The sequence below is a fragment of the Lutzomyia longipalpis genome, chromosome 2 (genome assembly GCF_024334085.1).
Source record: "Lutzomyia longipalpis isolate SR_M1_2022 chromosome 2, ASM2433408v1".
NCBI lineage: Eukaryota > Metazoa > Arthropoda > Insecta > Diptera > Psychodidae > Lutzomyia > Lutzomyia longipalpis.
Window position 1 is genome coordinate 36628448 of NC_074708.1, and position 18345 is coordinate 36646792.

Here is an 18345-nt window from a genome sequence, read left to right on the forward strand (position 1 = left end):
AGCACCCTTTTACATTTTACATGAGTTTAATTTATGTATCCATGTAATAATTTATTACGGCGTAAATAAAAACGATTATTGGCGTCAATCTGCCTTCAATGTGTTAAAAATCATGCAAAATCTTCGCAACAGACTTTCTCCCAAAATAAATCATCTAATCATAAACCTAAATAAAAAAATGACTAATAACTCTTCCTAAATAACTATATGAATACTATTTTTCTATTTAAATTACCTCCCACAACTCTCGCGCGTATTTCTCGTAATAGTTGAAAATATGAATAAATACGTTTGATAAAAGGTTTTTTATCGCAAATATATTATTCAATTTGTATTGAAAAAAATCCATATTTATTGCCTGAATCTAAATTCGTGTAAAAGCGGAAAAAATGCAAAATATTCATTCAGAGAGATTTTATTTTACATTTTGCAATCCTCTTCGTAAAATCAACAATTTCAGGCAACTTAATTTTGTCTAATTGAAGGAAATTAGGTGAAGAGCACGCGTGTGGGTGTTGATTTTTTTCTCTATCCAAAGCAAAGGTAAATTCCCATAATTAGATCTCCGACCGTGGGAAGGTTTTTTTTTGCACTTCTCCTGTCGGATTCCTCATCACCCTATTTGGGTGCCGAGGGATGAATGAATGGGGGGAGTAGGTGGACGCTGTGGGTGGGAAATCAAGAATGAATGATGGGATTTCACCCAAAAGTCCCAGCAATTTCTCTTCCATCAAGTGGGGCGGAATTTTTCTTTTGCTGTGAGAGTGGGGATATACAAAATCAATTTGTGAAATTGATTGACTTGTAAAAACCATGAGTTCATTTTCTCACATTGTTGGTGCGTCGACAGTGCGCAATGAGGAATAAAAAAAGGGAATTGAAGACCTTTTCTTTTCACTGAGGGGTGGGTGGGTATTAAAAATACACATCATGAAAAAGAAGTCTTTCCACAAATCAGTGGTTATACTTCTTCCTTCCCTGCCTAAAATGAATTTTCCAAACCCCCCGTATGTCGTTTTTCCGAAATTTCCGCCTCAATGTTCTTCATACAAATTAAATTTAACACAATTGCGTTTGTGTGCCCTTGATCAGAGTACAGAGACAACACTCGCTACGCCATCGGGACTATATGCCTCCTCTATAGAGAGAAAATTAATTATTCCACGGAATAATCGCAGATACTTAACTAATTATCGCTATATTCTCTCTCACAGTGAATAGACCGAGCTATATATGAGTATAGTAGATGAATCCCCCATGAGATATAGCACACAATATCATACCTACATATGTACGTATATAGTTTGAACAACCAGGCGTCTCCACTTGGCGTACTTCCTACTTTAGCTGCTCTGCTACTACCCTTAAAATTTCCTAATACGATTACAATTGTGAGCATCTTGGGGAACTCTATTGAAGCATAAATAGTGGCATTAGAAAGCATAATAAAATTTTTAATAACTCCAAAATACCCTCATTAAATAACTCACAAACCCCAACCCCGTCGTCCTGAAATGAGGGTGAAATTCAATGTTCATTTGTGAGGGAGTTTCTGTGGGTATCCTCAGCGTGAGGATATTTGAGATAGTTTCCATACTCTGGGGAGAACAAGAATGATGAAGTCTCATACCCTCCGACCCCCCTCCGAGGCCCTAAGATTCTTTGCAATTAACTAAACCACACGGTTGGGGAATATTTGAAATTTAAAAGACATGATAATGGATTTAAATGCCATCCTCAAGTGGAGCACACCACCACATTTCTCTTGTGGGACCTTTTTTGAGGCATTTCTGCTAATGGAAATAAATTAGATTAAAACACCCCCCGCGCAGAAAGGCCCACGCAGTAAGTTCTTAAAAGGAAAAAATCTTTACAAATTCATGATGCTTTTCGTCGGATTTTTTTCTTTCTTCTATGTTGATATATATTTTTGTCAAAATAATAAAATATTGTAGAAAACTTTAATTGAGGCTTTAGAAAATTTTTCTGGTGCTCTGTATGTTCATAGATATCCTTTAGGAATTTATATTGAACCATTTGAGCACATATTATCGAAAAAACGCTTTAAATTCCAAACTTTAAAAGCTCCAAATTCCCACAAAAATATGTCTTAGGAAAACATGTCGATTCTTAAATGTTTAAGAAGGATCATTTTTAAGAAAATGAATAGCATTTTATTCAAATTAACAGACTTAAATAATGTAACGATGAAAGTATCTCGGGAAGGTTGGAAAGAATAATATTTACAAGAATAAATTTACACGGGAAGAGTGAATTCAAGACGCCTACATTCACTTCTAAAGGTCATTAATGTATAAGAATATTACTACGTTATTAAATTGATAAAATGTTCTTTAATTTAATATAAAATAAATATTATTTTGCCTAGAAACGAAATAATTTTTATCTCGATTAATTTCCATTCACAAAAATGGGCTCATTTTTATACTAAAAAAAATGAACAGAGTTATATTTAAAATGAACTGCGTGTTTTTTTTACATTTTTAGTATATAATCCTGCTGGAGGGAAAATCGCAATTCAGAATGTTTAATTACTCTCCAATATATACAATTTTTATTCAATTTTGATTAACTTTTCAAATACAATATCCTACTTCAGTTGAGATTAATTTTTTGTTGTTGTTGTTGTTCTTCATCAGAAAAGTTTTCCAATTGATTTTCACACAAAAAAAGCCGAGAGAGAGCTGAAAAAAATGACACGCTATGAATTTGATTATTGTGAAATTTATCCCAGCATAATTAACTTTTGTGGTTAAATTTCATTTTCCTTTTGTACTCAGCTTTGTATGTACGTACATAACTCTCAGCAATATTGTTAAAAGTTTTGCTGCGCGATGGGAAAATGTGCAAAGCAATTTCCACTGCTGCTGTGCGGTTAACTGTCAAGGATCGTGTTCTAAAAGCTGTGTAGACTGCAGACTAAAATTCAAAATACAAACCCTCCTGAAAGCTACATTTGTCCACTTTTATTAATATGCTGACTTTTGTGAAAATCGGCTCATTATTTCACTTTTGGGGACTATGTTGCATAAAATAGGATTTTACACAGAAAAAAAAACGAGCTACGAGCTGCCAAAAAACATAAATTAAATGATTTTGAAAGGTTCTGAACGTTCTGAAATTTTGGAAAGAGAACGAAGCTTTTAGCTCATTGAAAGGCTCAGATTTTTTTGTTTACTTGGCCAAAATTGAATAGATTTGATTAAAGAAAAAGCTTTAGAAGTTCCTGGGACTAATTCCAAGAATTTCAGTTAAGAATTAGATTTTCTAGACAAATAAAAGTATCCTAAAATTTCCTTTAAAAAAATTGGCAAATTTTTAATTAAAATAATTTTAAAAAAATCTTGAAGATTATTTTTATTAACGACTGATTCTTAACTGATAATGTTGTGTGGAAAAAATCGGAGGCAATGTAAAGTTTCGTAAGTATTTTATTCAACATAAAAAAATGTACATTTTATGTATTTTTATGTTGAAAAATAAAACACCTACGGAACTGTAAGACTATCCTCGATTTATTTTTCATAAAAACGAAAAGATTTTTGAATCAATATGTAAATATTTAACCAATATCTTAAGGAAAATTTAATAAAAATTTTTATTGAACCACCCTTGAATAAAATTTCCCAATAAAGAAATCCCCTCTTATCAAACAGACTTATCGATAAATTTTCAGGTGAAAATGAAGACATCAAAGTCTATGTGCATTGTGGATGAAGTTATTAAATGGGCAACCTTCATTACTACACAAATCCAGAGCTATTTGTCATCATTGGGCGTGAATGGGGGGATATAATTCAGAATGTTAGATGGGAGGGCAAATATTTTGCGTAAGCATTTACCACCCCGGCTCGCCCCTTAGCTCCATTTTGAGCAGATGGACACAAGAATGCAGAGAAGATCTCCCCCACAAGAAGGAGAGGATAGAAAATGTACTATATAAGGAGCTCACAGGGTGTGTTTGTGTGTGTGTGAAGAAAAGGAAAGTCTCAGAGGGGCGAGAGGAATTTAGCAAATTGACAAATTCCTTAGGATCTCAACACACTGAGTAAATATAAGGAGGAACTCTAAGTACCAACGTCACATACTGTGTGAGTGTATTTACATTGTGGAACAAAACCACAAGTTCTTTGACTCTTTCATCCAAAATGGTTTGTTTGCCAAAGAAGTCTCCCCACATTAGGCGACGAAATGGGCTGGGTGGCATGGGCGGGGGTGGTGGTGTGTGAGATGATATTATATGCGGGGAAAATGCCACTGTGAGTGGCATTGAAAGTGATTTCAATATTTTCCGCATGTGGTTTCATGTTCACCAATCACACGAATATGTATATAAGGATGTATGTTGCCATTCAATTGCGTGGAGTTCGCTTTACGCTTCCACTACCGCCCCCTCCCCCCATCCACCCAAAACATTTTGAATGGCAATTTTGGCAAAGCAACATAGAAAGAGGGGAGGAGGTGGGGGAGCTTTTTGGGTGACTTTCATTAAATTATGTGACAAAGTGTCTGATTGATGTGTGGAAATAACATAATCACTTGTCAATATATATTATATTTAGCCTGCACATGTCGCACACTAACATGACTCACACGCGACAGGCAATTTGTTTAGGGAAAACCTGCCCTCTCCTCCGACTACCCTCCTCCACCTTTTGCCGGTGCAGTGAATGGAAAATAAACAGGAGATTTTCACGTTATGGAGTATATGCCTGAATAACACTCATAGAAATTTCCCCCCGTCGCATAAAACTGCCTGTGGAATGTGAGGAAATTGTATATAAGCTATATTGCGAGTGAGAGAGAGAGATATTGCAGCTGTTTGCATTCGGTGGCAGTGGTGGGATAAATGTTTTAATAAAGTGCAATTTCTTCTATTTATTCAAATATTCCCCTATATTTGCATATTTACAAACTGCATGTAAAGCATATTTCTATTTAAATTTATTTTTACTTCTGGGAAAAAATCAGGAAAAATCTGCACACATACACAATTTGAAGAGGAAAAGAGATTTGTTAAACATTTTTTTTTAATTCACGAAATTATTTTGCCTGTAATAAAAAGCTGCTTTTAACTTATTATGTAGATGATTTAGCTGAAAACATTAATTTGGGGTAAAATACATTTTTTTTTGTTACTTTATCGCATCTTACCGCGAATTTTCCTAATTTTGTCTCTTAAAAATTTAGAAAACCCGGCGTCTCCATTGAGGGAAATGTCCTATTTCTTATGCTACAAATTATGGGTGAAATTTACTATTCAGACAGATTTAAGATTCTTTAAGAAAAAAAAACTTAAGATTTTCTAAGAAACATTTAAGAATTTTAAGTTTTTTTAAGCGAAACTTAAGTTATCTTCATTCAGGCTAAATCGGGCCTAATGCATATTTTTTGATGATTTTTTTTCTGATCGTTTCGGACATTGGAATTCGTAAAAATCATTAAAAATATGCATTGTGCTTGACTTAAGAAAGCTAAGAAATCTTAGATTTTGTCTGAGAAATATTAAGTTTTTTCTTAAAGAAACTTAAGAAAACTTAAGACATTTTTAAGAAAACTTAAAGAATCTTCAGAAAAATTTAAGAAACGTAGAAAAAAAAACTTAAGGCTGTCTGACTACCCAGCTAGCCTCTTGTGGCTGTGGCTCCTGTGGCTGCTACGGGGATCCACAGTAGCGCCACCAGACAGTCCCAATTCGTGGCTCTTTCAGTTTTTGCCGTGACCGAAATTGGCGGCCACAGGGGACCCACGAATGGTTGCAAATTGTGACCATGCAGAATTCAATGAATCTTGAAAATCGTATTTCACGTATTTAACACCAATTTAATGTAACAGAAACTTTATAATTTCAGATAGAGATTACTTAAAAATCGATATCAATCGGAAAAGTATAGAATTTTAAGAGAATTAAACATTTTTGTAAAAACGGCCACGAGAGGGTCCCAGAGCAGCCACAGCGGGGACGAGACGTTTACAATTTATGTGGAATATTAGCAGTTTTTTAGCTTTTTCTTGAAAATAAAATATCTGGGCATCTTTAGTATGTTGATAACAACTGATAAATATCATTTTATCTAAAATATAAAGAAAAAAATTTTTTTTTAATCAGCCACAAATGTATAGTCACAGGGGGTCCCCTTTTTTTTGGTTCGTGGCCGCCCTGTGGCTCCTACTTTGGGAAATTTCCCAAAATAATTTTTTAAGCCACCACCGCGGCGCTAGTTATGTTGAGATATTTTTGTGTGAAAGAGAGGCACATAAACGTCATATTCCTATACTCTTCTTACTTATTAGAGAAGATTACTTGGTGACAGACCCAAAACGCATTAGGGAGACAAGGATAGAAAAGTGAAACAAATATATATCCGCAAGCGGTGCGCGAACCACGTGGACGGCCACTACGCGGTCACCACACGGCCACAGCGATCCTAAGAAGTGCATGACGTCACAGCGATGCTTCTCACTCACAAGATCAATGATTCTCCGGGGGATCAATGCCAAATGAGTTTAAAATAAAAATATTAGAAAAAAATATTTTTATATTTTTGAATTAAAATATGCTTTTACATTAATTTAAATAATTAAAAATTATCCGAAGATACTTTATTAAATTTTTCGCGTTTTTAATTTCATTTTATCAATGCTCTCTTTAATTACTAATTATATTTTTTGTGATCGTTCAAACCAAAAATCATAGTTATTCATTTTTTAGTCAGAAAATAAATTATCTTTAAAATAAAAACCACTCAATCGATATTTAAGTACGTTCAAGAGAGAAAAATGTACTGGTAAGCTGACCAAGCTTACGGGAGCTGTGTTTCTTTCAGTGTACCAATTTTGTGAGAGCAAACCTAAACGCGAATTAATTTAAATACGCGCAAAGTCGGGAAAAGTTGAAAAGTCATACCCTAAGAAATGTTTGGAAAGCCATATCTCGAGAACGGATCCATAGATTTTCATAAATTTTTTTTTGTTTGAAAGGTCTTGAAGTCAGCTATAACATATCGAAAAATGAAAAAAATTTATGTCGCCATTTTCGAAAAATTCGAGTTCGAAATTTTCGAAAACTTTGTTTTCGATTTTAGCGCCTCTTGCGGTCATTTCTCGAAGTTGCAATGTTCTAGACATTTGTAGGGTTTCACGAAACCTTTCATTTGCGCTTGAGTTGATCAAGATCGGACTTGTAGAACCCGAGATATGACATGCCAACTTTGGAAGGCTATATCTCGAGAACGGATCCATAGATTTTCTTCATTTTCGGCATGAAGCTAGATAATATGGTCAGCTACAACATATCAAAAAATGAAAAAAATTTATGTCGCCGTTTTCGAGATATTCATCGAAAACTAATCGAAAATTTTGTTTTCGATTTTTGGCCCCCTAGCGGTCACTTTTGAAACTTCTGATGTTCTAGAGAGTTGTAGGGTTTGTTGAGATCTTTCATTTGACCCCGGGTTGATCAAAATCGGTCAAGCCGTTTTCGAGTTATGGTCGATTTTCGATGAAAAATTGTGGCGGCCATATTGACTAAACGGCTTGACCGATTTTCGAAAATGAGGTATCGTTGGAAAGGTCTTGATGGCCCCTACAACATATCAAAATTTCAGCCCTCTAGCTATAATAGCGGCTGAGATATAGTGAAAACAAAATTTTGAGGTTATTCAAAATGGCGGACGGAGGGGTGGGGGGGTGGATTTGACCTCATAATCGGATTTCTTCAGGTCGATATTTAAACTTTGCCGTTTACCGCAAGTCTCTATCTATCACCGTTCTCTTGCAATTTAAGTTTATGATCCGGCCGGACGGCCGGACGGACGGCCGGCCGGAAAAAAATTTTTTTGGCGCATACGTTTTTTGGAATGTGGGGACCCTAATTCGTGCTCATCCCAAGTTTGAGCCCGATCTGACGACTTTCGATTTTGCTCGGTACACAAAAGCTGTGTCTGAAAGAAACACAGCTAAAATATGTTTTACCGCACCTACTAAATAACATCTTAAACGTAATTTTCAATCTTAATCTTAGGTATGAATATAGGTAAAAATTTTAACACAAATATTACTGTAAGTATTTTCCTTTAGTTGAGACAATTGCAGGTAATAAATTGGTTTTATGGTATTGTACTGCCGAAAGGCTTAGTAGGGAAAACTAAAAGATTATGCTCCAGGTAGCAATTCGAGCAGCACTTGGGCATCAATGCATATGTTAATATTGGAAATACCCAAATGTTTTGCAAAAAAACTCCTAAACTTTCCAGACGCACAGTAAAATATATGAATTCATTTTGTTTGCAGGAAATTCATATTATTTAAAGTCTCGAAAACAGCGTATTTTCAGTTTTTAGTCTTTGCAATAGCTATCTATTTTACGTAAGCCTACGAGAATAATGTTTGCAATGGTTCCCTATTTAGCCCATATGAAGCACGTGGAAAAATATCATTACAAATAATCTTATTTTCTTTATAATCCTGGACATTTATTGGCATAAAACAATGTCAGGACCCTTCTAAAAGGGTTTAGTTTAGGTTTTGATCAATATTTTGCAATTTTATTATTTTACCCTAAAAATCGTCAATTTTAAATCATTTAATTAATAAAATTGCATTAAGGACCCGCATTTTGAGATTATTCATTAAATTTCAAGACGTAAAGTGGATATCGCATTTATTTCTGAATGGTTGATACCCCGAAAATCTGATTACAAAGTTATGATAATTCTTTGACATATTATTGTATATTTCATGAGGGAATATACCATCGCCATGCCCTCTATGTATGTTGTAGAAATATATTTTGAAAGAATATTTTTGGGATATTTTTGTGGGAAATTTTTCTGGATGCTTGCGCCGTAGCCACGAGCCATCCACAGAGGGGACGTCACAGTGACCGGTCACGATTTATTCCCCATTTGTATGTCACCTGACCGTGTGGTGGCTGTCTGGTGGCGCCACAGGGGCCACCCATGACCGCCACGGACCGCGTGGTGGCTGCTGAAGGTGTGCTGGGTAGGGAATTTCACCCTATATTTCTAGAAATTCTGGGATTATTGGCCGATGATTTTTTTCTCTTTCTATAATATATTCTAAAATATTATATTTTCTAGAATGCTGACAAAAAAAATTTCCAATCAAAATTAATTTTCAATCTTCTCAATAATTGAAATGATTTTTTTTTTTTCAATAGAAAATTGAATCAAAAATCAATTTGATTAAAGTTTTTAGGATAATTTTATAAAACAAAAAAATAAATCAAAAGACTAATAATGCATTTATAAGATTACTTAGAATCCTCTCAGTGTATGCAAATCGCGAGGGATGGCAATTTTGGCGGGAAAAGTACCACACACACACACTCTGCTGGTTGAATTTGAGTCGTTCTTGCACGCACATAAACCCGGGTATGTCCTTTGAGCAAAATTGGATGACCTCCCAAGGGTAATGTACCGATGGAGGGGTGATGCGAGGAGGGGTCAGGGGGGCGAGACATTACATTTTGAGCCGGGACATTCTGGGAGAAAACCGCACCAAGAATTTCCTCAGCCGAATGTGCTCATCAGTCGCATCCATCCTGTCGATCTCGTGTGTCGAGATAGCACCCACCGTCGGCTCTTGTACGGGAGCTACGCGACTGCGCCGGACGCCCATTTCCCGCTTTTCCCCAGCAATTCGCGTGTGGAAACCCCAGTTGCTACTCAACATCAGTTCCGTACGTACACTCGCAACCGGAGGAGCCAAAAAAGTATTGTGCCGCGACCAAAAAAGCCAGGAAAACGCGTCAAGTTTGGTGGTGAGAGTGTTGTTGCAGAATGTCGATAAATTGGATGGATCTTTGTCACTTTCTCACACTTATAGTTCACCCAATGTGTGTGACGTGGAGTGAAAAGTGAATTTGCTTTTTTTTATCTTAAATTTATTTTTCCTATTCCACCCCCACAACCACCCTCGTGCGCTTCTTTGGGGCGTCCCCCTTCAAACCCATCCCCCCCCGTCGAAGCACTTTCCTCGAGTGAAATAGACACGGATTTTGTGTGGCATCTTGCCAGAGAATTTATATTCTGCAAAAATTCCTCCACATCCACCCCAAGACACCCCCCCTTTGGTGGTGCTTCTGAGTTTTTGCACCCCTTCGGGAGCATCGCATATTTGGTGTGACGCCACCGAAAAAAAGCGTCGGCGAATATTCGATAGTGTATGAGCTGTGAGGAAAAGTCAAGGAGGTGAAAAGTGAGTGGAAATCCATGGAAATCCCTTCTGTGAAATCCCTCTAAGAGCGGAAGTTACCCCCTTTAATACACACACACATCCCAATATATATATAGGGAAAAAGTGAATTTTATCCACTCCTAAAAAGAGGATACTTTAGTGTGGATTGCACATAGCACAGAAGAGTAGAGAAAGAAAAAAATCCCGAGTATATAAAAGCTCGGAAAAGTGTTGTTTGGGAGGCAAAGAAGAAGCTCAGGCCCGAATAAAAAAAACGCACGTTGAATTTACACAGTGTTTAAGTGTAATTGAATTAATTCACAGTGCTGCTGAAAGTCTTGTGTGCCTCCCGAAGCAAAAAGATAGCGAGCTGAGAAGTACAAGAGTTGGAGTAAATCACGAGCAAAAGTGTAATCCGTGTGTGCGAAGTGAGTGGTGGATGGGGTTGATACTGAGAATATGCTTCGTTTCACTGAAAATATGGAGACAACAACGAGCTGGACTCAAGGGTACATTCTTGTGACGATGCTACTCTGTGCCATACACAAAAGTACGTATATAGCAAATGGTTATAACTATATAAATCAGCTTCACAGCAACAACCTCCACCTCCCTTAAGCCCATTTTCATCCAATAGAGCCTCAACACACAGCTGGATTGGATAATTAATTTCAACTCCCACACTTTATCTCACCCTCCCTCAAGAAAAAGCTCCCCGTAGAAGTAAATTTAATAATGACGAAAAAATAGAGAGAGAGAAAGCTCCCAAGTAACTCTACTCCATACATTTTCACTTTACAACACAGAGATACGATCCTTTTTTGCCATGAGGATCAAGGATTGGATGGAGGGATTTCTCTACAAATTTACATGTCTACAATTTATTTGTCGACTCTCCAAGTTAAACGTTCTCTCTGCATAAATTTATTCACTTCTCTAAACACTATTAAAATGGAATTGAATGTAAAATAATAGCGACAATTTTGCAGGAAGGAAAGCTTTTAGATTAGCCCTTTGCACACTGTGGGAGGATCTTTGGATTATAATTGAGAGCGCTGAGAGCTTAATTTTGTGGCTGGAAGGATTTGTTCAACTATTGAATTTTCTCAGAATTTATCAGAAAATTCTCAAAATTAGAACTTTGAAAGATAAATTACATAATTCATTGAAAAGAAAATGATTTTCTGGGAAATTGCTAAGACAATTACAATTTTCCCACTCAAAAATGAAATTTCAGAAACTTTTGCTTCTCTTAGAGACACTCAACTTGGGAAAACCATAGTCTTTTCCAAGAAAATCTTTGGTCCTTTGAGGGCTTTTCATGAGAAACTTCAAGAATTCCCTTCAATGATTTAATAACTAGAATTTTGTTGTAATTGTAAAGATTCTCCCTGCAAATTACACATATAGGTAACTAATATGATTAAACTATTATTGGTACATTTTGGATGATAGTTTTCCCGGAAAACTCTTGAAAAAATTTATATTTCCTCCTTGAGAAGTTACTATTATGTACCGCAATTTGCAAAGGGGAATAACATTTTTTCATTCATTCATTGAGAAGTTTGCAGAATAGACAAAATACGAAAAAACTATTTTTAATTGAGAAAATCATTATTTTCTCAGAATTCACAAATTATTCCCTTCAATGATTCTGTACACTGGAATATATATTTACGCTTAATGATTTCCTCAATACATAATACGTAACAACCTTTTCTATAAAAAAAAAATATTTCAAAAAAAATTGTTGATACCTACTCCATTTTTACGAAGAATCTGTGCAGAAATTTTAACAGAATAATTGGAAAAAAAATCGTTTATTATTTTTTGTCGTTCTTTTTGTTTTAAAAAGGGGTTTTCTCCGAAATGTAATATAGAAATTTTCAAATGAAAATTCATTAAACGAGCCCTTTGTGAAATATTTCATAACGATTTCACTTGAAATTGACGCGAATATGTTCAGGAATCGTTGAAAAATCTACTAAAGAACTTTAAAGCGAAAATATAGATAAAATGCCTTAAGAATATTTACATAGAGACATCATTGAAAAGAACGCGAGAGGAGCTTCAGAATTCTCCAAAGAAACTCTTCTTTAAATTTTTTTAATAGGGCTTATGCGTAAACAATGCTGTAAAAGGTTGTTATGCACAATGTATGGAAATGTTTCTATTATCAATTTTTGATAAATATTTATTTATTTTGTTTTTCAGAACTCTCTAAATAATTTTTAATCATTACGATTAGTTCTTAACACTTAATGGCGTAAAAAGGTACTGAATTTGAGTCAAACTTGAAACAAAGCAAAACACGTAAATAAATTCAATTTATTCAATTAATTTGTTCATTTTTGAATATTATTCAATTGAATTTATTGATAAAATCAAAAAGGAAAACTATTTTTAAGCCATTAATCACGTTTAAATCTGTTATTGTGACATCTGTCAAAAATAAATGTACTTTTAAAACAAAAAAAATAACCGAAAAATACTGAAAATTGCAAACGATGAGAAAATCTGGCTGCAAAACAACAAAATACTCTCAATTATGCTGACACTTGAAAATATATTGTTGGCAATAATCACCCAGGAAGTTGTGATCTGCTGAAATTGCCACCTCTTTTCCTTGAGTAGCACTAAAAGTTGTCATACACCGTGTCACCTGCAGTAACAGACAAGACGCGATGCTGCAAACATAGTTTTTTTTTCTTGCTTCCTAAACTGACGAGAAAAACCGACATGCTGAAGGTTTTATCCTTTTTGCACGAAAGAAAGAAGAGCAATTTTTTGTAAAGTGAAAACTTTGTTGATAAATTTATTCGAGAGCCATTTGTTGTGAAAATGCCTCTCCTTGAGAAACTTTCTTGTGGTTTTTTTCCCTTAACAATGTTGGCATGATTTTCTTTTTAGAATAAAATGGCTGTAGCGGAGAAATTGTTTTAAAATTTAATTTCAAAATATTATTTTCTAGGACAAAATGGACCTACAATTTACTTAGGTTTGATGATCTTTGAATTTTTTTGACATACTTGGCATTGTAACGGATGCTTTACTTGGCAGTTGGTTGACAGAAGATTTTTGCAGTCTGTTTAAATACAAAAAAATGCTTTCTCTGAAATTGCCAATCAGCTTGGGCAATTGAGCTTTTTTTCCAAGCTTGGATCAGCACTATAAATCAGCAAGTGGTTGGCAATATCTCTTATCTTTTTTCCACTGACAGTTGCAGTGGGAATTCATTCAGAAACTCATGCAGATTGTGCCAAAGATTTGCATGTAGAAGCAACTTGGAATAGACAAGTTTGCAAAATAGGTTGTCAGTGAATAAAAAGTCCCGCGTGAATTGCTGATTTATTGTTTCGCCATTGAAACACAAAGCGTGTCATACGAAGCAATCCTTGAGTAAATGTGAGGTTATGGTTGTGGCGTCCTTTGAAAAAAAATGGCTGCCTCAAGAGGTCTCTTTTTTCAATCAAAGTAGTCCAGTAAATAGTAAAAAAAAAGTTTGGAATGTGCTACAAAAAAGCTATCAAATACCAATTAAAAGGCCTAAACCTAAAGGTAAATTGCAATGTCGAAACCATTGAAACTAGTACGAGAACGGAAGGGTAAAAAGTCAAATTACTTCACCTGCTGTGTACAATCATGGGGGCGCATGTAAGTGAGATTGTTTGGTATTGATTTCACACCGCTAAATGCTTCAATTTCATACATTTTCCCGGAGCAATGTTAACTCCATCATTCTCATAGGTACCTCTTTGCAAGTGTTTGGGGAAAATCCCGAAGCTTTTACCATGAATTCGCATCTCCCATTTCCTCGTACACTTTAAAGTTTCCCAACTGCAAAACTTTATATTTACAAATTTTCATCCATCGCGAAACTTTAAGTGTTTTCAAAAAATAAAAAAAAAACGAAGAAAACAACGAAAAAATGGAGTGGAATGCGAAACAACTTGTGCAAATAGACATTTGGTGTTGAACAAGCTTTCCCTTACGCTCCAATAATTCTTCACAAAAAACACCCCCCTAAAAAAAATTCCTCCACCTCCCACGCGCATCTTGAATATGTATTAAAGAATAAAAAGAAAATACTTTCAATAACTTACTGGCACCCATTAAATTCGTCTCGTCTGCTCTTGGTGAGAAAATCAACTTTTCACTTTGTCTGCGAAGATGCAGAAAGGATGGTGAAATTTTCTCCCGCCGAATTTTGTGGGAAGCTTTATATTCACATTCTAACTGATACATATCTGACGCCAAGAACTTTTGCGAAACAATTTCTCTCACCATAAGATTTCAATGGCGAAACAAACATTTCCCCCCCCCCCCACGACAAGAAGTCTTTGCGCAATGCAAAAAGAGAAAAATATATAATTTGCTGTTTAAAATTTTAAGCACTGCAACCCTCCTACGCGAAGCATTCAGCTCATAGCCATATAGTTAAGAATTTGTAATTGAAATGTCTACGTGCCACAAACATTAAACATCAAATAGTGCAAATAATTCCCTCAAATTAACTTGCAAATTGCTAGTAAATCCATTAGGAAAGTTTAATAGTTTGCAAGTTGAATCACTGACCTTATTTGCATCGGTAACGGTTTCAATCTGAGAGAATTCTCTATATATATACATAGTACTCCACTTTGAGTATTTGTGTTGTGTATGTGTAATGTTTCAGTCAACAACCTTATATATATAGTGAATTGTATTTTGTTGAAGGAGGAGAGATGGATGGCGGAAAGCTTGGAAATTCTCATTCACTTCCCGCACTCCCACACACAAATACATTTTCACTTAAACATAATTACTATTTCTATCACCCAGGCTATTCAACTGGGGAAGACAGGTTATTTTGAGGTCAATCTGTCGCAAATGAATGTGAATTGAAACAATGGACAACACCCCCCAAGTAGTAATTTGTAATTGTCAAGCAAACTTCTTTAGAGTAGGTATTACATATCAAAATGCTGGCATTTCCCATGATAAACACATGTTGAGATCATTTTGGAGTAATCTTTTACCTTTTCAATTAATTTGCAAATATAGAAAGAGAAAGAAGGAAAATAAAAAAAAACGTTTGTACATAGTAACGATGGAGGCGCCTGGTTGTAAAAGCTCAAACATAAAAGAAAAGAGCTCAAAGAAAGCTTATTATTGCGATTAATTTTACGAAATTAATTAAATCTAAACTAACAATCATCTTGATGTTTTTTGGAATGGATCAAAAGCTCTTAAAAGCTCATTTTTTGTTTAATTACCTCTGAAAAGGAAGAACTCTTGGAAGAGTTTCTATCAAAAATCTGTTAAGAAAAATTTATTTATTTAAATTTGTATTAATTCCTTAAAAAAAATAAAAGAAAGAAGCCACCTAATTAAAAAGTAAATTCATTAAATTTAAATTATCTCATTTCATAAAATCTCATTCTGAAAAAAGAATTAAAATGTGAACGATGACGAATCCTATTAGTTGAGAGAGTTATTAGAGTTATTGGAATTAGTGAGAAACTTTTGCAGGAGACCGAATGAAGGGTTTTTGAGTGAAAATCCCCATAAAAAGAGCATTTGAGCCACATACAGAGAATGAAAAGCTTTTGTGAATTTATGATGAATATCACAAAATTCTATATAATAATAATCCCTTGGGGGGTAAAGCTTAGTTTATATTTCAAAATATTGGTGTGCAGCACCCCCAATGATTCGTCTAAATGCATGATGGGGGGTTTGGTGTAGCATTTATAGGATATAATTGATTGGAAATTGGGTGGATTTGGAATTTACTGTGCGGAAATTCAAGAGGATAATTCCCATGACATGCAGGAGATAGGTTACGATGGGGGAGGTGGTGTTTTATTACCTGTCGCCATTTAAAATTGGATCCTTTTCCCAGCCGCGTCGCTGTTGCGGAATTTGCAGCATAATCTCTAAATATTTATCGAATTTGCCACGCCGTCGAGTAGTTTGAAATCGCAACAATATTGTGGAGGATGTTGATGTGCAAAAACCATTCTCCATACATGCCAATTTTCACGAAACTTTCCGCAATACTTCTGCTACTTCTGCATGGTGGGAAATTCCACATATATAGGGGAGGATGGATCACAACAGATTTTTTTGCACACTGACTCCCCTTTGTTCTTATTGGGAAATGAATGAATGAATTCAGTTGAAAGAAGTTTTATTTAGAAAGGCTTTCAATAGAAGAACTTTTCTCTATTTTAGTTTTTCTTCTCACGTTAAAAACTTTCTTTTTTTTACAAAAAACTCAGCCTCTGGTTTGGACCATCTTCTCCGCTATACATACTCCCTCGAGCTTTAGTTTTAATGGGGTCAATCTTACGATGGGGAGGCTTTTTATGCAAAGGGGGGTGACACAATAGATTGTTTCTTTTGGCAAAAATTACTCGCTTATTCATTGCTAATTTACATATACTTCCTACTACGGAGGGTGGAACAATAAGGGGGTTGTTGGCTGGGGGGTGTGGCAATGAAATGCGTGTAGAGTCACATCCCGTGGTCGGAAGGGAGCACACACAAAAAAAAATCATGGGACTTTCCATGAATTTTCCATGCTCATTTTTCACCCAAGTCCCCGAGGCAAAGGGGGAGTTCCTTTTCAATACAATTTTATATACATATATTGTGTGGCGTATGGAGAAAAGGAGTAATATATATAACAATTCCTCCCTACACTGCAAGGGGTCCGTCATGCATAATGCCTACACTTCTTCATTTGTGCCGTGTCATTGATGGGGATGATATGTGTGGCACGCAGGGGGTGTGTGGGTTCGGGTAAAATAGGGGATGGTGCGCCTCAGCGACTCTATACAAAAAGCATTTTACATTTATACTGCGGATAAATGCTTCTCAAATTTATTATTGTTGCTGAAAAGTTCATATTTTTCCTTTACTTTATTGTGTATGAGATATTGTGTAAAAGAGTTTAACAAAAGTTTGTGCGCCACGCCAGTATATGAGAGTACACACACAGGGCATGCCAGAGCAGTCAGAGAGAGTTTTTCCCGTATGTAGGGAGAAGAAAGGAATTTTTGCTACATACATGTAGAAGTGAAAGCTCCTATGTAGGTATGTGCGGAAGCTAAACACCGAGGGTTTCACAATAAATGAAAATACACTCAACCCCTGTGATCCACAATCTACCGCACGGTGAAACCCCAACCTCAGGACCCCAATCTGTCTCCCGCAGGGGTAGAGAAACCCACCAAGAATAAAAAAGAAGCGAGAAATGTAAAACGAGGTGTAGAAAAATGAAAAGTCAAGAAACAATTTGCTTATAATTTCATACAATTATAAATCACGTGCTGACTTTTTCACCTTCCACACCCCGAATCTACCTTTTTTTTGCCACCTTTTCTACCTTCATTTTCAAACCCTCCCTCCCTCCATCTTCGCCTTTTCGACTTTTCTAGGTTACCCAGTGACTGCCACAGAACATATGCATGATCTTTGCAAATTTAATTTGCATTCGCAAATAAACTTATCACAAATTATGTACACACGGACTTCCGGGCGTAGAAACCACACACAAACACACTTTAGAACTTTTCTCCATCCCTCCTCCGAAAAGCTCCTCTATCTCCGTACCACCTGGCGCGCGAGCAACAAATTCAGGTGTGTATGCACTGCACTCCGCACCCACCTCCGTGTAGAGCATTAAATCCTAATTCCCAATCCCCTCTGTACGCCCCAAATCACGCCCCAGTGCAATGTAAGGGTTGCAACTGTCGGTGTAATCCATTGGCTTTCGAATTAGCACTGGAAATTGCATGTGAGCTTTTTTTTCGGTGGTAACGCAATTTTTTTTATTTCTCCATATATGCTCTGTTGCGTGGGCGGGGATGGGGGAAATTTTGTTTATTTTGTTGGGTTTTTTTTCCAACGCAAAAAACATTGAATAAGTGGTGTGTAAAAAATGTTATTTTTTTAATGTTGCAGATTAAGTACTTACATTTGGATTTTTTTTAATTGGTTGAAATATATTTAATTTTTAATATTCTTTTAGTGGTAGAATAGGGTAGTTTTGGGGGTTTATTTGAGAGAGGATTAAATGAGAACAAAGTGAGATTAATTATTAAAATATTTCTTTATATTTTGGGATAGTCAGGAATA

General features: G+C 35.6%; 1 protein-coding gene across 2 annotated transcripts in view; it reads left to right on the forward strand.

The window, feature by feature from the left end:
* The first annotated feature begins 9701 nt into the window (after positions 1-9701).
* The window catches only part of LOC129790573 (zwei Ig domain protein zig-8-like), a 39268-nt gene continuing 30624 nt past the window's right edge, over positions 9702-18345 (forward strand). For both annotated transcript variants that reach the window (XM_055828135.1, XM_055828136.1), the window contains exon 1: positions 9702-10771. In XM_055828135.1, the coding sequence (XP_055684110.1) occupies positions 10681-10771 (91 nt within the window). In that variant the 5' untranslated portion in view covers positions 9702-10680. The remainder of the gene's footprint in view (positions 10772-18345) is intronic.